At 44.8% G+C, this 22206-nt stretch overlaps 1 protein-coding gene across 2 annotated transcripts in view; it reads right to left on the minus strand.

Annotated features, from left to right (window-relative positions):
- LOC111148328 (mutated in colorectal cancers) overlaps positions 1-22206 on the minus strand; it is a 412174-nt gene that overhangs the window by 89862 nt on the left and 300106 nt on the right. For both annotated transcript variants that reach the window (XM_022504835.1, XM_022504836.1), the window contains 2 exons: positions 20346-20459; positions 6375-6517 (listed from right to left, as the gene is read on the minus strand). In XM_022504835.1, coding sequence (XP_022360543.1) covers positions 6375-6517; positions 20346-20459 — 257 coding nt within the window. The remainder of the gene's footprint in view (positions 1-6374; positions 6518-20345; positions 20460-22206) is intronic.

A 22206-nucleotide genomic window follows, 5' to 3' on the forward strand; every position in this document is an offset into this window, starting at 1 on the left:
AAAAGCAAGAACTTGAGGTGTGTTTTCCAGGCTGCTCTGTGCAGCAGGAGTCACCTGGCAGGTGAAGATGTCTAGCTAACACCACAGCATCGGCATCTCAAAGTGACTTCATCGCCTGCTTCTTTCTGTTGTGTATACGGTAACTCTCGGCAAATGGTAATTTTTTTCTTTGGGGAAAAAAGGATCTCCCCAAAGAATACCAGCTGCTAATGCTGGAGATGAGAAGGAAGAAAACATGAAAATATCCAAGAAGTGATCATTTTAAGCCAAAAATAACAACAACCCAGAAGCTTGATCGAGTGATAAATGTTGGTAATTACACACTATTGTGGCAGTTTCATAATTATGGAATTACAAAGTGCTCAGGTGTTTCTCTTTGGAAGATAAAGAATCATCTCACAGGATTCTGAATGTACCTTATTTCATTCACCTAGAAGCATCTGTGAAGTGCTTCCAAGTGGCTCTTAGAGTGGCAATGGTGCGTACTTGCTATGAGCTTAAACAAAAGAAAAGTGCTCCCAAGGATGCAAGCATCAGATTGTACCCACCACCTATGTAACTAGCAGTGACTCTGACCAGCAGAGATCTTAGGGCTCATCAAAGCTGGGATCAGTACTTTTTTTTTTTTTGCATATAAGATTATCTATTTATATGACAGAGAGAGAGCACACAAGCAGGGGTAGCAGCAGGCAGAGGGAGAGAGGGAAGCAGGCTCTCCGCCAAGCATGGAGCCCAGGGCTCAATCCCAGGACTCTAGGATCATGACCTGAGCCAAAGGCAGAGGCTTAACGAGTGAGCCACCCAGGTGTCCCAATACCTTTAATTTACAAGTAAGACGACTGAAGCTTCAAGAGGCTAGTGATTTACCCCAAAGCCAGCAACTAGTGAGCGGTACAGTCTCTTTCCTAAATTTAGGACCATGAATCAACAGTCAAATATGGTGATCTAAGGAGAAGGTTTGGTGGTAGTTGTTGATGACAATTTTTAAAGATTCGTTCTCATAACTGGCCAGGGGTGAAATGATCTTATCCGGAAAGGGAAGTACTTCCAGACCTAAAGCTAAAGTACTACGGAATCAGTAATATTTGGTACAAATATTATTTCCTCAGCAATCCCCATGTCTCTTCTGTTTTGGCGTGGACATTCATGCCTTGTCACTGGATTGACTGGTGAACAAGATCCAGATGGACGTCTGCCTGCCCTGGCACCTGTCAGTCAATTACGTCCAGCTAACCCCGCCGACCTGACCTGCTGGGGGTTTTGCTGAACTACATCCCTCCTGATAAGTAAAAGCAGATGTGCCCTGACATGCCATCATTGTTTTAAAGAACAAAGTTTTTTTTAGATGCAATGAGGAACTGTATTCTTTCCAATTCTCTTAGAGGCTCTAAAGCAGGAAATCGGTGTTAAGTCTCAATTCTTCCTGCAATTACACCTCTTTTTCCTTCTAGCGCAAAGGAAGATGGACTCATCTATGAATCTTCTGGTGAATAAAGGGGCAAATGGAAAGGTCAGGCTCATGGGGCAGGTATGAGATTTTAGAGACTGGATTATGTCGGAGTAAATGGGATTTGCATATTATCTTTGTTGCCAAAGGAGCATTTTGCAGACAGAGCAGCAGAAGGGTGAAGGGCCAGAGTAGAGGGAGGTAACTCTGAGGGGAGAGGTCAGTGCGGCAGGGCTGCAGCCACTTGAGGTAAAGGGAAGGGGAGAGCCCAGGCTGAAGGTGAATCTCAGTGACAGAAGAAAAGATACAGGGTCCTAGAAGTTCAAGAAAAACACACCAGGAAGGAAGATTTGGAAGCAAATCCTCTAGAAAAGGACCCAAAATAAGAAAAGGTCGCTGGATTCTTCAGTTAGGAAGTCACTAGTGATTGTCAAAAAAGCCTCTTCACTCAGGCTGCTGTAATAAGACACTGTAGAGGAACTAGCTCAAGCAACAGGATTTTATTTTCTCTCAGTTCTAGACTTTGGTCTGAAGTCCCAAATCAAGGCGGCTGCACGGTCAGTTTCTGGTAAGGGCTTTCTTCCTGGCTTACCAACGGCTGCCCTGTCACCGTATCCTCATGCAGCAGGGAGCGAGTGCGCCCTGGAGCAAGCCCTCTGGTGTCTCTTCTCAGAAGGGCGCCCACTACACCCACCATGCGGTCCCCATCCTCATGACCTCAATGGGACAGAGTTAGCTCCCAAAGGCCCCAGCTCCAAATGCTGTCCTATTCAGGGGTAGGGCTTCCACATACGAAGTTTTGAATTTGGAGACACAATTTGGTCCTTAGCAAAAGGAGTGCTGGCAAACTGTTGCACTCAGAAGCCAGAGAGCTGTGGGCTAACAACCAAGCAATGAAGCAGAAACATGACCTACTCATGATAGCCAGCAGTGAAACGGCGGTGTTAGGAGAGTAGCTTTTGGGCAAAGAAAATAATCTCCTCAGGGGCGCCCGGGTAGCTCAGTCCGTTAAGCATCTATCTTCAGCTCAGGTCATGATCCCAGGGTCCTGGGGTCGAGTCCTGCATCAGGCTATCTGCTCAGCGGGATGCCTGTTTCTCCCTCTGCCTCTGCCCTTTCCCCCGCCCCGCTCATACTCTCTCTAATATATAAATAAAATCTGGAAAAAAAAAAAAAGGAAAGAATCTCCTTGGGAAACAAAAGTGCTCATGTTTAATTTGTTTAGAAATCCAACCCCCCCATTCCAAAGTGAGCTATTGATGTATTTTTCCATTTCCCCATCCCATTATATAATCTCCCCAAGTCAGATGAGCATTAAAAGAAGCCACTCATGCCATATAGTTAAGTTAAAAAGCCTGCATTACAAAACATTGTTTGCTATGTGATCCAATTTATTTAAAATATTCATGAATAAAATTTTTTAGGAGGCCATATATACAAAATGTTCAGTGTTTATTCCCAGGAGATGGGATTTAGGATGCATTAGGCAGGGCTCAGGCAGGAACATAAACTACACTGGATATTTCAAGTAGAAGAGATTCAATTTAGGCAGTGCCAATCTTGAGTGACTGTTGGAAGGACCAGAGAAGTGTGGGTGCAGGCCACCAGGAGCTGGGACATTTGCCATCACAGGTGTGGACCCCTCAAAGGTCAGCAAACTGCCACTCCTTCACACCTGCCCACAGCTCCTGGCTCTGAGGTGCAGGACCTCATGCCCACGAAAGTCTCTATTCCGCTGCTGCCATCATGGCCTGAGGAACGACAGCTCCCACCTGCCTTCTGCTTTCCAAACCCATTCAAAGGCACCTCACCGGCAGAACCAAAATCATCTCCAAAACCCAGCTAATCTGGGAAGGAGTCCCATGGGTCCAACCTCTCTGATTCCACGGGTCCAACCTCTCTGACATGTCATAGGCCACCCTCTTTGGCTACTCAACAACCACACACAACCTCTCACACACACTGAAATTTCCACATGGCAACAGCCATGACCCCAAGCTTCTGTAACCATCCCTCATTCAAGTGGGAGGGGACTCAACTTCTCACCAAAGTGGGAGACCCCAAGTCCCATCAGTTATTGTCTCCATCGTCAGGCACCCACTGCTCTTCTAGCTCAGTGGCAAATCCTCCTAGATACCAGCTAACCTGACCAATAGATAAGTTTCACCAAAACCAGATCACCTTGTGTAACAGGAGAAATTGAGAAGAGGAAAAAAAAAAAAAAAGAAATTGAATATATACGCAAATAAGCACCAAAATGTGCATAGGCTAGCCGTCTTTTCTACAACTGGCCCTAAGGCTATGGTTGGTGTTGCTAACTTTCTTCTTTCACTCGGAAGTCCCTATTTCTTTTGTGTTTGACCAGCATCTTAGTTGGTTAGAGTTCTTCACCGAGTGAAATAATTAGCAATCTTTATTCCTGAGGGACCTAGCCATGAGTGTATACACCTGGCACCCCCTACCTGGGACAAGCAAAGTAAGACTAGCTTTATCAGACAGGGAGGGGGAGTGCTTCTGCAGGATGGGGGTTTGTAGGCTCTAGGTATTTCAATTCATAGAAACCTACCCGGGTGTCTCGATTCAAATTCTCACCATTTCTTCTTTTCCTATCAATGCTTCATCTTCATCTAAGAGATCTGATGTGGCTGGGATTTCAACTTACATTGGAGTTCAGCCCCCTGTAGTGTCTGATTCTTGGCTGCCTTAGCCCTGTGGCTACAGGATATGAAAGAGTGTGTTCTAGGGTGGCCACAGAAGGTTCCCATTCTGATAGCAACTTGAGATGAAAGTTTACAACTATGAGATTATTTTTTACTTAAGCAATGTAGTGTTGCTTACATATGGATAGATCATAGCTTACATACACTATTCCCATACTAATGATTTTTCAGCACTTCCAATAAATTCCTAACTCGGGCCCAAGCCAAAGTGACAAGAAACTCTGTCAGGACCAGCATTGTGCCTGACTAGTGTGACTCTCCATTCTCTACATCCTGGATCTTCGAGGGCCTTTGGGAGTTCCTCCGAGGTACCTGGCTCCCGCTTCACTCAGTCTAGCAAGCATCTCAGGACCTGAGGGCAAACCAGTTTCCTGGAGTGCAGGGGGCAGGAGACACCCCTTAGCCAAGGAGCTCAGGGGACCAGAAAAGCCCTGTCTTCCTGGCCCCCATATCTGCGTGGCCTGCAGGGAGTCCCCTCAAGGAGGGGAAGCTCATTTACATAATGAAAACTGGCAGAATTTAATGTGACATCTGCACAGGCACATTAAATAAGAGGCACCAATAAATGTTTACAGTCAAGAAGCTCACTATATTTTAACACGAAGCTGTTTGGCCATTATACTTAATTTAAACATCCTGAAGTTGAGTTTTCCAGGTGATGTGTGATGCTTTTGTTCATAACTCACTTAGTCCATTTACCCTCACCTTCTCAAGTGTTGCAGAGTGCAGCATGTTTTCATGGAAATTACAAATTTGCCAACGTACTCTGTCAGCCTCCTTTAAATCTGCCACAATCATTTCTTTGGTCTGAAAATTCTCCTCTGCTCTTGCGTTTCTAACCCACAATCACTCTGAAGACCGGGATACAATTTAAAGGCCTTGAGGTTCTAAATTGGAATATGGGATTTCTTGTGTGGCTCCAGTCAGTGCAAAGTTTTCCATGATTTTACCCGGAAAAACCAGAGGCCCATCAGTACCCTCATCAGAGAGCCCTGTCATTACTCTCTCAGACTTGGAACAAAACCACCCGAAGTTTCTCCTAACCCGGGACTTCTGGGAGGGAGAATTTAAAGTAGTGGTCTCTACAAATGCCCTGACTGCGGCTTGGACAGGCATTCAGTGGGCAAACCCTCTTTCTCCATAAAGGTGGAAGACAACCATTTGCTTTCCTCAGGGCTGTTCTCTGAGGACAGGCAGGGAGATGAAAGCTCTTGTCCTTGGCTAAGTGGCTCAAAGCGAACCCCCTTCTCTGCACAGCAGGGCAGACACACCCATTCAGAACTGCATGCGGGAGCCTTAGGGGTTAAGTGATTGTTAAGGAAGGCAGGACCCCCAGGAGTCACTTTCATGGAAAGAATATTAAGTAAAAGCAGAGAGACCGTGGGTTCTAACTCCACCTCTATCCTCTAACTAGAACTTCAAAGTAATCCCTTAATATAGTTTTTTAAGATTTTATTTATTTATTTGACAGGCAGAGATCACAAGTAGGCAGAGAGACAGGCAGAGAGAGAGGAAGGGAAGCAGGCTCCCCACTGAGCAGAGAGCCCAATTTGGGGCTCAATCCCAGGACCCTGGGATCAGGACCTGAGCCAAAGGCAGAGGCTTTAACCACTCAGCCACCCAGGCACCCCAAAACCCTTAATTTTTTTAAGCCCCAGACTTTGTGCCAGTAAAACGATGTATCCAATCTTGTTCCCCACCCGAGTTTGCAAGAGGCCACATCCATGTTGGTAAATCAACTTCAGGTGAGCTCAAGATGTTAGATTATCTAGAAGCAGACATACTCCTTAGTCCTAAGCCACATTGATAGATCTCTCAAAATTCCCCAAGGGAGGCACACAGTTTGCACATTGAGTAGATTCGAGAGGTGACAGGGATACTGGAAGGGAGATGAAGCGGCGCCCTTCAGAACTCGCTAAACAATCATTTCACCCACTTGCAATTCCACACTCTTATCGGTAAAGGGAGGATTACAACTCCCACCCTGGCTGCCTTCCAGGGGAGCCCTCGTGAGGATCCAGAAGAGAACAGAACAGTGGAGGGGAAAGGGCATGGTTAACAAGGTGAAGAGACAGGAGTAGATATCAACTGTAAAAGTCTTAGCCGCAAATAAAACATCATCATTACCCATAGGGACCACTTCAGCTCCAAGAGCCAGCTTGGAGCCCAGAGGGGCAGAGAGAAAGCCGCGTCTGGGAGCTCATTACCTGATGGTGGTGCCTTGCAAACGGTCTATCTTTTTATTGAGCTCAGCAATGATGCTGTGGAGTTCCGTGATGCGCTCCTCGTACCGAAGCGTCGTCCGCTCCTGGACGTCCTCATGTTCTCTCATGAGGTGGGACTGCTCACACTGGGATCAAGAGAACAACAGAAGTGCCAATGAGTGGATGTGCCAATGGGTGAGTGATGCTAAATTTTATGGTCTCGAACCACCACAACCTCAACGTTGAGCATTCTCCAAATAAACACAGACCCGCCCATTGGCCCGGAATCCCAGAAGCCACAAGAGCAGCTGAATTTTAGAAGGCATCTCCCGCCTACCCCACCCCCTCGGCTCCCACCCCTGTGGACAAAGTCTTCGCCTTTGTAGCATTCATTCTGTCTTTGGGAGAAAGCCTGTCTGCCATTACTCACAATCTCTGTGGCATTATCCAAGTCTCTTGCTTTTCCCTCACCAAGAAGTAGGCAAGTGTTCAAGCTGGATCCATCAGTTACCTTCTTTTGGGAACGTGAATCTTGAGTGAACGGACTTAAGATTGCCTGGAGTTCGCTCACTTGACTGAGGGGACTGAAAAGACTGTCCTTTCGTTCCCAACATCTATACCCCAGAGCTTCCCCGCCATGTTTCCTCATGGCTGTTTAGTTCTCTTTGTACCAATGCATTCCTTTTTTTTTTGTTTTTTAATTTTTATTTTTTTAATGAAAATTAATGTATTTTTAGTTCATTCCCTTTTTGTTGACATTGCTGGGGTATGTTTCAGCCACTTTTCAACCAAATAATCCTAAGTAGTATGACAACATTTCTTATCTGGCTGGTGTATCTGTAGACTTCATTCTTTCCAATATCCTTTTCTACCAGACTATGAACTCTGGGAAGGCAAAAACAAGGTGTTTTCATGATTGAGCCCAAACACCTGGCAAATGGCTTGCTTCACTGTGGGTGATCTAGTAGTGTTATGGAATGAATCAATGGCAATATATCACACCGTCAAGGAGACCACTTTGCAGAAACAATGACAGGAGAAACTGAGGCGCTTCCCTTGCTCAGCATTTGATGGTCTCAGAGGCAGCAGATGCTAGAAAAACATTTTCATAGCTAGAGTTTAAATCCTAGGGAACCTGCTCATCTCCTTCACTTCTCTGCTCCCTCCTCAATGCCCCACCAGTCACTGTGCCTTGAGTCTCATTTGTATAACAATAAAACTCATCAGTGATGGAACAAGGGATCCAACTTCTATCCCTGTCTACTGCATTCAGCCCTGATTAATTTCCTGTCCAGCAGAGGAATTTTAATTTCATTTTAGTGAGGTTTTCCTAATGCCAAGAGTCATACGTACTTGCCAACTTTGCATTTTCAGGGCTGGTAGCAGCCGGGCAAGGGTAAGACTTCTCACCCACCAGGTCCAACGTCCTCCTCCCACCCTAAATCTGTTGCTTCCTATGGTGGCATAACCCAGAAGCTATGGGACAAATGCCTTCTGAGATGAGCACAACACCACACTAAGCCCCACTTCCTATTGACAGACGTATGCAGCAAGTAAGTCTGCGCAATATGGTGGTACAGGTCACGGCGGAGACCACACCTACAAACCACCTTGATGTGTATTAATGCAGTAACGTCCTGGGGGTTGCTCAGAACTCCAGGAACAAGACTGGAGGCAAGGAGGTGGTGGAGACTGTGTCCCAGACCTTCGTGAACTGGCTGCTTTCAGAGAGACAGTGGTGGCAACTTCTGTTCTGAGGGACAACCTGCAACATCAGATAACCTCCCCTCAAGGTCGAACACAACTGGAAGTATGTGGCAACTGAGGCAAGGATAAAGTCACATCTACAAGGAAGCTTTCCTAAACAGATCAAAACCCTAACAGGCCACAGATACTCTTTCCATGAAGTTATGCCTTTTCATCCATGATCCATCATATTTTACAGGGAACACAAGCCCACAAAATGACAATGTGTCAGAGACAGTATGTGTCAATCAGTGTAAAAGGTTCATATTTCTCTGGAGCATACTCACAGCTGAATACTGTTTCTCTGCATTCCTGCAAAATATCTATGAGCTTTTGCTATTATTACGCTTTAGTCCCACCTTCAAAGTGTGTGTGTGTGTGTGTGTGTGCGCGCAGTATGTACATGTGTCAGTGTAGCTGGCACTCTTATGAAGACCACCAGTTTTAGATCTTAAAATAATTACAAGATACTGCCCAGCCTGACCTGAATCTCATTTATGCTGCGACTCCTACTACACTGCACTCTTGTTGGCTCCTCCTCTTTGGTTTTCCATATTCAGCTCTCTAAGGCTACAGATCACTGTGAAATGGGGCGCCTGCATGGCTCACTCGGTTAAGCATCTGCCTTCAGCTCAGGTCATGATCCCAGGGCCCTGGGATCGAGTCTTGCATTGCGATCCTTGCTCAGTGTAGAACCTGCTTCTCCCTCTGCCTGCTATTCCCCCTGCTTGTGCTCTGACAAATAAATAAAATCTTTAATTTAAAAAAAAAAAAGGCCACTGTGAAATGCTTCCCTTTGCATACTCAACAGCTCTCACTCTCCTTTATCTTTTTTTTTTTTTTTTTTTTTTTTTAAGATTTGTATTTATTTGAGAGAGAGAGAAAAAGCGTGTGAATAAGCACCAGCAGGGGGAGAGGCAAAGGGAGAAGCAGACTCCCCACTGAGCTGGGAGCCCAACTGGGGCTTGATTCCAGGACACAGGGATCACAGCCTAAGCGGAAGGCAGATGCTTAACTGACTGAGCCACTCAGGTGCCCCCTCACTCTCCTTTAATTCCCCACTTACAGTTCCTCCTTCATAGTCTTTAGAAGTCAACAGTCCACCACCACCACCACCAAGGCAGACCAGAAACTACAAAATTCATGTTAAAATGGAGGTGTGCCGGGGCGCCTGGGTGGCTCAGTGGGTTAAGCCGCTGCCTTCAGCTCAGGTCATGATCTCAGGGTTCTGGGATCGAGCCCCGCATCGGGCTCTCTGCTCAGCGGGGAGCCTGCTTCCTCCTCTCTCTCTGCCTGCCTCTCTGCCTACTTGTGATCTCTGTCTGTCAAATAAATAAATAAAATCTTTAAAAAAAAAAAAAATGGAGGTGTGCCATTTTCTTGTGTGAATATTGGCACACAATCTACTACTGATAATCACCAAGACAACTCCAGACACCCCTGGTGACTCTTGAGAGCTGCCTAACAGGTAAGATCCAGGCTGCGGGTGAGGGAGGGGTGCCCAGGTTGCCGGGAGAGCAGATGGCCGATGCCCAGATAACGAGAGCGTGCTATCTGGTACTGTACCACCTTCGCCCCTGCTTGTAACTGGGAAGTCTGCCTGGAGGGTATGAGTATGAACAAGAGACAACAGGAAGCCTGATGATTCAGACAGAACAGCACTTGTAGCTAAAAGGAGACAAAAGACTCATAATGTATATTTGGAACTAGGGGTTCATTTGGGAGTAGCAACAAGACTCTATCGGAGGAAGAAAAGTTCTTAGCTGAAGGCAAAGATATCTGGTTTATGTTCCTATATTTTTTCCATAAGTATGGTTTCTTAAAATAGTGGAAAGCCTCTATAATTTAATTCTTCCTAAAAATAATAGATACAGCTTGATTTCCCATAACATTTAAGAAACGAGGCTGAGTGCTACAGAGTGGGGATCACTAGGACATGTCCTCCGAAGGGAAATGCAGTCACAGCTTCCAGGTGGAATTCTCTGCTGGAGAATAAGAAACGTGGACAGAAATGGGGGGTGGGGGGAGGAGAGATGGTAGAATGGTACCCTGGGGATCCTTCACACAGTGAAAAGAGAACACTGGAAAATAATTATCGAAATGCCCAGCCTCAAGGAGAATGGATGGCTTAAGAAGATATTGCCCAAGGCTCATCCATACAAATCAACATCCCCTTGAGGTATCACATTGAACACTTTACCCATTCTGCACACACTGGTGGGACCCAGACAAAGATAGGTTGAAGCCCGGATCTCCACGCTGCAGGGTGGGGCGGGTCGGGGTGAAGGAACGGGGCAGGAGAAAACAAGCCATTACCTGCTGGAGCCCGAAGAACCCAACAGAACACCCTTGTTCAACAGCTCCCACTGAACTGCACAAGACCAACCCCGGGAAAGGGGCACCTCAGTGCAGGAAAAGTGGGAGATGAGTGGCGGGACCCAGGACAGACAGAGCCATTCTGTGCGTGATCGGTGCGTTCCTGCGCCGGCCAGCTCCCGCAGCCGCAGGACTGTCCGTTCTAGTCTTGCCCAATTTTATGAGCACACTCCGGTATGGTGACTGACCCACGCCTCTCACCACCCTGAGTTTTCATGACCCGTGAGAGCCTTGTTTAGCCTGGGAGGGCATGTGGTTTTGAGTGTTCTGTTTCCTAGGGGCACAGGCTAGGTCAGGCTGGAGACTGCACCTCCATCTACGAGTCACCTCTGGGCACGTATTCCCGCAAAGCCTCAATCCAGACGGTACTACAACAATGACAGCTAAACAGGATAAAGGAGTAGGACTTCTAGATTACTCCTTCATGCTTGCACACATTTCTTGACTTTTAAGTTACAAGTCGAGGTACTTTATATACACATTAAAAAGCTATAGATGGGAGCATCTGGGTGGCTCAGTGGGTTAAAGCCTCTGCCTTTGGCTCAGGTCATGATCTCAGGGTCCTGGGATTGAGCCCCGCATCAGGATCTCTGCTTAGCAGGGTGCCTGCTTCCCTTCCTCTCTGCCTGCCTCTCTGCCTATTTGTGATCTCTGTCAAATAAATAAATAAATAAATAAATCTTTATTAAAAAAAAAAAAAAGGCGATAGATGTCCACTCTTCACATAATTCATTAACCCTTCCTGCAATGGTGTTCGTTTCTCTCTGGTACACACAGGGGTCTCTGGCAGGACCATCATGTAGGGTGTGTGCCTCGTAAGCATCAGCACCCCTGATAGACAACAGGGATATTCCTCAAGACTCTGGTTCACCTCCATCCATGCACAGTGGGAGATGATGTTTTCTCTCCCCTCCTAGAAGCTAGATATGGCCATGTGACTTATTTCAGCCAATGAGGTATGAGTGAAGTTATGTCACTTATGCCTAGAAGCCTTTAAGGCTCCTTCAGGATTTGTTACATTCCCTTCCCTGGCCATGGCTGCTGGCAATGTTCCAGACAGCAGAAGCCCCATCAGCTTAGGAGGCTGGTAGAGGACAACTCGTGACACTTTCCTGCCAGCCCTACCAAGCTCCTAGCAAGAGACAAGAAATAAATCTCTGATACGTTAAGCCGCTGAGGTGGTTTGGGGGTTATTTATTTGGGCATATTCTGATGATACAACCATTTTACAGATGAAAACAAAATGTAAAGTGACTGATTTGTTATATCCTAGGCAACAAGCAGAACTCTCTGAAAAACCGTCTGATTCGTGTTTACACCATCAAAGGTAGAAGCTGTTGTAGCCACCATCTTCTCCCCCCACTCCCTCCCAGCTCCTTGACCTGCGGGCTTGTCCCCATACGATTTGCCTTAAGATCTCCAGGGACAGCAGGGTCACCCTCCTTGGTCTCCTTCCCCGACCCACCTCCAGTAAACTCCAGGAAACACAAATATTATGCCTTCCCATACCAGGTAAATGTAGGAAACCCAGACAACTCTCTCCTCAGCCCCTTGGAGAACGGAAATATAAAAGTAGACACAAGACGGGGCGCCTGGGTGGCTCAGTGGGTTAAGCCGCTGCCTTCGGCTCAGGTCATGATCTCAGGGTCCTGGGATCGAGTCCCGCATCGGGCTCTCTGCTCAGCCAAGAACCTGCTTCCCTCTCTCTCTCTCTCTCTCTCTCTCTCTCTCTCTGTTTGCCTCTCTGCCTACTTGTGATCTCTGTCAAATAAATAAATAAAATATTAAAAAAAAAAAAACTTTAAAAGTAGACACAAGGGGTTTTAAGACAGGGAATTCTAGGTCCCTCTGGTACCCATCAAGCCAGCTTTAGCTGCCAAAGTCAATTATTCGGCGACAACTTTCTTAACAGGGAGGAGTGGTAGCTTCTTCCAGCAAAACTTACAAGTGAGGGATGAATTTCTTCTCACCATACCGAAATACCCCATAAAATTTCAGCTGAACAAAATAAGAAATGGTCTCAAACAACACGCAGCCACTTTGTTCCTCTTATCACAGGGAATCGCATCCAGGGCTCTCCCTTCTCCCAGCCTATATTCAGTTTTTGACTGATCCTATATTTTAGCAAAGAAAGCAAGCCTGTGGTTGCAGCATCTTACCTGCCATGAATTTCTGGAGGTCAGAATCACTAGGATTTCTCCCACAACTACAAACAGTCAATGTGAAAGGCAAAGAAAAAAAGACTGGGATCGGATAGGAGGAAATTTTTTTTTTTCCTGACTTTCATCTGGGACTTAATGTATACTAGGAGCATTTTCCCTAGGTTTCAGCTATCATGATGAGGAAGCAACTTTAAAATCTATATAAATACCTATGTCTAGCCACATAAATCGATGAAATTGCCTGTTTGCAAAAATGTGTAATAAAAACAAGCGGTATCGTTCCAGCCACCAAGAATATCTCCACTCTTGGTGCAATCCTGGAATGAAGCCATGAGTCAGCCTCGAGACAGACCAGTCTGAGAACTTGAGCTCTTGTTGGAAAAACCCTGTGCAAAGTGGCAATGCTAAGGAGCTTTCTGATTTTATTAATGTTCTTCACTGGGTTTTATCTTACTCCACAGAGGCCACGTATCTTTAATCATCACATTAGTCTCAGCTGTCAAACCTAAGAGCATTATGAACTCCATTCCTGAAAAATGCAATGCCATCATTAATCTGTTAACCCTCTCAACCATCCTGGTGAAGGCGGGCGGCACCACCCCCTTGTAAAATACGCCAAGAAGTCATGCTACTTTCTCAGGGTCACACTGAATTGGTCTCAGCAATATTACTCGGGGTTATTTCCACCCTCATTCTAAGTCCTTGCCCAGGTTCTCCCAGGGGAAAGATGGGAGGAACCAGGCCAACTAAACAAAGAGGCCCGGCACAAATGGAAATGCCCTTGATGAGGAAAACAACTAGCGCAATTTACCAAAGAAAAGTAGAAATAAGGAAGGAAGGAATGGAGGACATTCTTGACCAAGAGAACACAGCCAAACTGTACCTTTAAGTATCTCATACAATGAGAACGCACCAAGAAAGTGCTCTCTCCATGACATTTAATGAAAAGTATTTATGTTTTCTTCCTAAAAGCCAAGAGGTAGAAAATTCAGAAGACTTGCTATCCAAAGATAGAGAGCTTAGAAATAGAAAGTGTTCTGTATTACTACTGACTGATTTCGTGGGGAGTCATAGATTCATAAGCTTGTTTGAGATATATCATTCTACAGCCCTTAAAAAAATGCAGCAATGTAAAACTGTTGGTCCTCAATAAATAGGAAATATGCCGAAAGCATCGAACCAGTAGCATATAGAATCTCTGCCAGCTTCCCACCAGGCTGTTTAATGTTGGTGCATGCATGTGTCTGTGTACCTGTTTGATGGGGATGATAGGGAAATTTAAACCAAATGGACCCGTGCATCATGCTCCACCCACTTTGGGAACCCTTCTGGATGCTAAGGGCAGCCCGGACAGCCTAAAAGACAATACAGGATTAGTACAGCTGTGGATTCCCATAAAACCTGGATGCAAATTCTAACTCTTGGTACTTTCTAGCCTCATAATCTTCGGCAAGATACTCAAATTCCCCAAACCTGTCTTTCTTCACTTGCCAGACGGCCCTGCTAACGGTACCTGCACAAGAGGGCATTATGAGAACTCCCGGAGATAAAGCAAGCAGGATGCTTGTCACACCGCCTGGCACAAAACAGAGCTAAAGAAGTGTGGTGATTCTCACTACTGCTACATGCTAACAGTGGTGCTGCTGATCAAATGCCCCCAATGATCCCTGTATCTCCTCTGTGTGATACCCTCTCACTGAGCCTGGGTAGGACCTGTGACCGGCTTCTAACTAGTGCCATGTGACAAAGGTGATGGGATGTCACTCCCAGGACATTAGGTAAGACTCTGTCTGATCAGCAGACTTATTCTAAAATCTTTCTCTGCATTGATGGCCTGAAAAGGCAAACTGTCATGGATCCTACACGCACAAAGAAATAAATTCTGTCAAGGACATGGGCAAGTGGACTCTTCCCTAGTTGAGCTTTAGATGAGCACTCAGTTCTGGCAACACCTTGATGGCAAGCATATAGAGGACCCTGTTACCGCCAAACCTGAGTTCCTGATGCACAGAAGTTGTGAGCTGATAAATGTGTGTTAAGCCAGTAATTTTGTGGTAACTTATTACACAGCAATAGAAAATGAACACAGAAGCACTCTACCTTCCTCATCATGCTGATCTAGGCTCCTTTATTCAGCTTTTCCCTTTCCATCGCTATTCTTAAAACTCTACTGGCAGGTTGACCTTATGACTATGTATAATGAACCCTTTTTTTTTTTTTTTTTTTTAAATTCAGCTAGTCCCAGTGTCACCATCAATAATTACTCAACAGATGTTGAAGCTCTTTTTGACTATTTCTGATGAAGACAGCCACCATTCACATTTTAGGTTAATCATAGCTCTGTAATATTTAGAGAGCTGGTAAAACTCTCTAAAGCCACAGAGCATAAATTTATGCATGAACTTGCTCTTCCACAATCTGGTCAAGCTTCAAACATGAATCACTCACACAGGAAGCATGGCACTGCCATTTCATTGTCCTTATTTTTTCTTGCATAAATCTCGTCTTTGTAAAAGGTATGAGACTGGTGAGTCTGACCTTCCCCCCGACCCCCATGTTCTCTCTCCTGGGTCCCAGTATCTGCACTGGAGAGACGTCTCCATTGAAAGGAACAGAGAGTAATCTTTAAGTATATTTAGTATAAGAATGCAATCGGAATGGAGTCCATGAATGCCACTATGATGTAAAGAGCCACCAAACATTATTACATAAGAATGTCTTGACAATAAGTTAAAAGGGAACTGACTCAATCCTTGACACAGCACAGAAAAAGTTTTCCATTATCTTCTACCATCCTCTGCACAAGTTGCTCTGTCCTTGTAGGCTTAAAATTTTAATAAATACCCTCCTGATCATCTTTTAAAAATCCAAGACTTAAAAAAAAAAAAAAAATCCAAGACTATAGTACCTGCCAGCTTTTACTTAAGAGCTTTCACAATTTCTTTCCTCTTAAAAATATTCTCACAGGGGCACCTGGGTGGCTCAGTCTGTTAAGCATCTGCCTTTGGCTCAGGTCATGATCCCAGGGTCCTGAGATCAAGCCCTGTGTCAGGCTCCCTGCTTGGGAGGGAGCCTGCTTCTCCCTTCTCCCTCTCCTTCCTACTGGTGCTCTCTCTCTCTCAAATAAAGAAATAAAATTTTTTTTATTTATTTATTTATTTTTTTTTAAAAGATTTTATTTATTTATTTGACAGAGATCACAAGTAGACAGAGAGGCAGGCAGAGAGAGAGAGAGAGAGGGAAGCAGGCTCCCTGCTGAGCAGAGAGCCCGATGCGGGACTCGATCCCAGGACCCTGAGATCATGACCTGAGCCGAAGGCAGCGGCTTAACCCACTGAGCCACCCAGGCGCCCCAAAATAAAAATTTTTTTAAAAGATTTTATTTATTTATTTGACAGACAGAAATCACAAGTAGGCGGAGAGGCAGGCAGAGAGAGAGAGGAGGAAGCAGGCTCCCCGCTGAGCAGAGAGCCCGATGCGGGGCTCAATCCCAGAACCCTGGGATCATGACCTGAGCCGAAGGCAGAGGCTTTAACCACTGAGCCATCCAGGCGCCCCAAAGAAATAAAATCTTTTAAAAAATTCTCACTGTTAAGAACTATTAACAATGGTTGCCTTTGATGGTTGCAAATCAGAAAACTCACCTAACACTCTTTTATATTTATCATTAATACAAAAATAATCACTTTAAAAAACAAAAAAAACCCCTGTGAAACAAAACCAAAAAAAGGCATTAAAAAATGTTGTAATTCAACAGAGCTCACTACTGAAACATCATATTGCTGCCTTTCCAGCTTTTCCTATCACATTTTTATTACTTTTATAAAAAAGGAAAATATTGTAAGTTTTCATCCAAGTAAAAACTGAAAGATTTTGTCTGTATAATAGCCTATATGAGAAAAGAACACTGGGGATCTTGTCTTGGCTCTGGCGCCAAGCTATTCATTTGACCTTGGGTAAGCAAGTTAACCTCTCTGGGATATGCCTGACAAATGTGGAAGTAGATGATCTCAAGTATAAAGGGTCTTTCCTCTCTACTCAAACAATCTACAATTATAAGACCTGAGTTTTCAAAACTTTCCACAGGTCATCTAGACCAAGGGCTGTGGCAGCCTGGTTTTTAGAGCTCTCTGAATTCTCACATAAAAACAGAACCCCTTAGGGGCGCCTGGGTGGCTCAGTGGGTTAAAGCCTCTGCCTCCGCCTCGGGTCGTGATCCCAGGGTCCTGGGATCGAGCCCCGCATCAGGCTCTCTGCTTGGTGTAGAGCCTGCTTCCCCCCCCGCCCCCGCCACCGCCCTCTGCCTGCCTCTCTGCCTACTTCTGATCTCTGTCTATCAAATAAATAAAAATCTTTAAAAACAAAACAGAACACCTTACTCAACAGAACCAAATGCTTGAGACAAGGTATTCTCTCGAACAACAAAATACAAACAAGGACAAACCCACACCATCCACAAGCCCGAAAGGGTGTCTGAGTGGGCAGAAGCAGCGAGAAGCAGTAAGGCTGGTGGACTCGAGAACTGGAAAACCCCAACATAAACAGTCAGTACCCACAGGAAAGTGAAGGGCGCCAACTGGAAAGGAGTGGCTAAAACTAGGAGGTATCCTGCCTGAGCCAAGAGTAAATGGGGGAAGGGGTACCAACAAGATCTGGAAGATCTAAAGCAGCTTGTCCCTGAGAACTCTCAAGATTGGCCTCAGGACTCGCTTCCAGGAGGAAAAACTGCTGACGGTGGGATCAGGATTGAACAAGACAGAGTGACAGAGACAAAGGAAAGAATAGATCCAGATAGAAGTAGGTGAGGGGAACAGAGCCAGGAATTGTCAGAAAGCAGGCAGTCATATTTTTGACAAAATAAAAACAACAGAAGACTAAGCCTTAAGAACTTATAAAACCTTCTTAAACTGGGCCTCCTAAAAGTTCAAGGAAACTATTTTTTCATAAAAAAATTGAAAAAATGGAGAAGTCCTGAGGTCAAATTCCATACAAAGTTATAAGAAGGAAGGAAAAAAGAAAATATCTCCCTATATACTATGAAAGCATGCCACAAAATGGAACATCCCACCCCCCAAAAGCCCAGACAGAGCCTACTATTTCAAAATAAGCTGAAAGACCTTAAGGAAACAAAATGACATAAAACATGAAAGAACATAACGCAGAATTAGAAAACTCATATAGTAAAAGAACACAGCAAAAAATTAGAAATAAAAATGCATTTCAGGAATACAAACTAAACTAAAAGGCACACAGGGAGAAATAAACACAACATATAATGCCCCAAAAGAAACAGAAGACGAACAACAGGAAAAACCAAGTAAAAAGGGAGAGACAGGAGGTAGATAGTGAAATATTGAAAACAGGCAGAAAAGATCTAACATACAAATAGTAAGCATCCTTGAAGAAGAAAATCAAAACAAGAGAACTGATATTAAACACTGTAGTTTTTTACACTTCCCTGAAATTGAAAGATTAAAAGAGATAATCAAAAGAATACACAGCAAACCTGAGCATATCCAACCAGAATGACTCAGATCAAGAGTTACTCTAGTCGGAGCACCCGGCTGGATCAGTCGGTGGAGCGTGTGCTCCTGATCTCGGGGTTGTGAGTTTCAGCCCCACGCTGGGTGTAGAGATTACTTAAAAATAAAATCTTTTAAAGAAAAGTTACTCTAGTAAAATTACTAGACAGACAGACAGACAGACAGACAAAAAGAAAGAAAAGAAAAAGGAAAAGAAAAGACAAGACAAGACATGCTATGGACATCTAGAGTACATGTCTGTGAGGCTGTATTATCAGACTTTGGGAGCAGCACTCTACACCAAAAGAGAAGAAGGGAATGTATTCAAGAAAAGAAAAGATGGGCCAAGGGTTTTCTATCCAGCCACAATGTCTTTCAAGTATGAAGGGCAAAGAGAACAGACATACTGTTAATAATGAGCAAGAACTTAATGAAGACGATCCCGAGTCCTCCCTGAGGAATCGTCTAGAAAATCCGCTTCAGGCAATAAACGAATAAACAAGGAATGCTGACATAAGGACCACGGTAAACACTAAACATATAGGTACGTAGAGAAGCCTAAATGAGGACGAGAGGGGGAGAGTGTGAGTTGCAATGGCCAGATGGCCAGGCAGGTGGAAGGAAGACAACTTAGCAAAAAAACTGGGGGAGTGCAGAGCGCGTAATGCAACAACAACAAAAAATTACATTCTTCTCAGGAACTGTATCTGTGACGGCAGTAGTAATATTATCCTGATACTGTACGTAATATGGAATGAAGCAAGTAATCATGGAGTATTTTCATTCAATCGTCCTCTGTAGCTTTAAGAACTAGGATTCTTCACGTGAAAGAAAGGAGATTCAGATAAAATACAGGAGAAGCTAGGTATGAAGTACACTGTGGTCTGAATTTAAATTGCGGCTATTTGTATGAACTCCTAACGTATTTTATCTGAAAACTTATACGTACGTGCATATGTAGACAAATAAGGAAATAAAGAATTTCCTGGCTACATCTAGAAAAGGGGTTGGAAACAATGACTGACCTAGAAGCCATAAGCACTCTTCGCACTCAGATTGTGGTCTGAAGATACTACTCTCTGCTCAGAGAAGTAAGAGTTACTCAGAGGATGGTTACTACCACATTTGGGGGGGAAAAAACGTACTATTTGAGTCTGGACTCACGTCAAAAGACTCAGGAGCCAACCTGAAGAGGCTCATACTGGCCAAAGATAATACAATTTGAGTTTCTGTAACGAAAACAGTTATGGTGGAATGAAAACCCAAATATGTTTAAATCTATCATTTCTTAATTATATATATTTTAATTATTGGGCAACTTCAGAGGATCAGAGTTTGTTTTCTTGAAAAATGTTAATAGAAAGATGAGAAATTTTGCTTTTCCTCGATGAACCGTTGTTTTACCGAATCACAGATGATGGGAGATGTCTCTATAAAAGCATTCCAATTAATGAGAAATGGCAGAACTGAAATATCACCATATTTTTAAGTCCTAATAATTCAATGAATCGATGAACAAAGGCGTTGAGTATTAACAGCTGCTAACATCACAGAAAACGAGACAAGCAGACCCTATATTGCCTCCTGTTGAAACAACAAACACCCCCTACTGTCTGGCCAAAGGGACCAGACATGAATTTGACTGAGCCTCTGGGTCCACCTGCAGTTTCACAGGAGCTAGAGGGGACGGAGGGGTGCGGTGAGCTGTATGGTGAGTGTCTAATGAGCAACATGCAGACTGTAGGGAACTCCACAGGTCAAATGGCAAGTTTCTAACAGATTAACTAAAAAGCAAACCAAGAGTGGAAGCCAAACCTATACATTAAGAGATTCAAAGAAAACCCAGAGTTTCTAATGAGCAAGACTAAACTTCACTCTCTAGGGTTATATAAACTTTAGGGATATAGGGTAAAGAGACAGGAAATAGGACTATAAAAGTCACGGTGGTGGTTACCTTGGTGGGAGGGAGGGTACGACTAGGACAGGACATAAGGAGGGGCTTCTGGGATGGCTGGCAAGTTCTACTTCCTGACCTGGACAGGGCTTATGAGAACGTTTGCTCATTACCCCGTAACTCGATCTGCTGGAATTCCTCAATCTAGGTTATATCTTTAAATAAAAAATATAAGAGTTTAAAAAAAAATAAAAAACCTCTCCAGATCCCTTACCTGTGCCTTGGCTAATTTCTTTTCCAGAAGGTCTCGTTCCCGCTCCGTTTGCTGCAGACGTTTATTAAGTTCCACTATATCTCCCTTGAGTGATGCCAGGGCTGCCAAGTGGAGCTGTGGTGACAGAAGGAAAGGAGCACAAGGTTAGATCCTTTGGCAGAAACTCGTTCCTTCCCTGTAATTAGTGTGATCATATAAAAAAAAAATGCCGCAACTCCAATGGGTGCTATTAAATCAGGTGTCGGGCAGGCAAGCCGGGTTATATGGTGGTCACCGTAAACGTAACAGGGAGAAAACTCACATGTGGGCAGCGGGACCTAATTTCGGGGGTCCCATCAGAATAGAGAGCAAAGCTCCTCACTCTGAGGGCTTTCCCTCTGTTACTCAGCAAGGGTGCAATTCATTGCTGGTATGGGGTTGTCTGATTCTCAACCCGAGCCACGAGAAAGAAGGAGAACCAGATCAGCTTTGAACTCACTTTGGAACATATGAAAGTTGGACATGGCAACTCTGTGACCCATCCTGCTGCGTGTACAGACAGATCACGGGGCCGAGTTTAAGGAAAACTGGGCGAACTCATTTTTGGTCAGATGGTCTCCCCATAAAGTCAGTCCTTTATTTCCTTGCCAGCTCATCTTTCCTCATTGTCCTCCAGACACACTACATTGCCCAGATGCTGCTTCTCGGCGAGCAGGCCCTCTTGCAGGAACAGAACAAGAACTCTGATAAATGATGCTCGGAGAAGACACACGAAGAATCCCCCCAGATTCGCTTCCCCAGCCAACTCCCTCAGGTTAACTGGAGCTACAAGGGAAGTTCTTCAACACATTAACAAGGGGTACCCAGCACCCCTAGCGTCTCAACGTGCCCAACTTCTGAGCCCAAAGACTGAGCTTTGCCAGCACCAAAGCTACCCCAGGAGCCTTTGTGGCTTTTCAGGGCGATGGACGGAGCTCAACACTCAGGTCCCAGAGTAGCACCCTTCAACCTTCTTTGTCTTCTGAGTCACTGCTTCTCATCTGTCTTCACCGGCAGCTCCAACAGGGGAAGTGTAGACCATTCCCTAGCCAAATTCCACACTCCATTTGGGTGACTGATTAGGATCAGAACAAACCCTCCCTTCCTGACAGGTTTTTAGTAGTTTCTGCCAAGAGGGATTAAAGTAAGGAGTAGACAAATAAATGTGATCTTTAAAGATGGACGTGGTAGGACGGTCCACAGTTCAACTTTGAAGATTTTAATTGCAGGTTTAGAAAATGCTTTTCTGCAACTGCATGTCAGCTGGGAGGCTTGTTGGGGTGTGAGTGGGAGGAAGGGAGAAGGAGACCCAGGGCAGGGTCTGGGCTTTCAAAGCAGTTGTTTATGTTAGACTATCATGGCAGTGACCGTGACTTTGCTTCACTTTGCTTCATCAGGAATGCCTGAAATTTAAAAAAGGAAATGTCAGGCAATCTGGCGGTATTTGCCTTCTCATGTAGGGCTAGGGTTGCTCAGAAAAGGTCACTCTGGGTTTCAGATACAAGGTTTTGTGCGAGGACGTCTCAGCACAAATACCACGGTGGTCCCACTGTAGTCTTTTTTTTTTTTTTTTTTTTTAATTTTTTAAAAAAATTTATTTATTTTTTAAAAGATTTTGTTTATTTATTTGACAGAGATCACAAGCAGGTAAAGAGACAGGCAGAGACAGAGAGAAGGGGAAGCAGGCTCCCAGCTGAGCAGAGAGCCCGATGCAGGGCTTGATCCCAGGACACTGGGATCATGACCTGAGCCGGAGGCAGAAGCTTTAAATCCACTGAGCCACCCAGGCGCCCCTCCCATTGTAGTCTTTTGAGGCCATTCTGCTTCCAACAGGGTGGAGAGG

Source organism: Enhydra lutris, unplaced genomic scaffold (assembly GCF_002288905.1).
Source record: "Enhydra lutris kenyoni isolate GAN:26980312 unplaced genomic scaffold, ASM228890v2 scaffoldscaffold19, whole genome shotgun sequence".
Classification (NCBI taxonomy): Eukaryota; Metazoa; Chordata; class Mammalia; order Carnivora; family Mustelidae; genus Enhydra; species Enhydra lutris.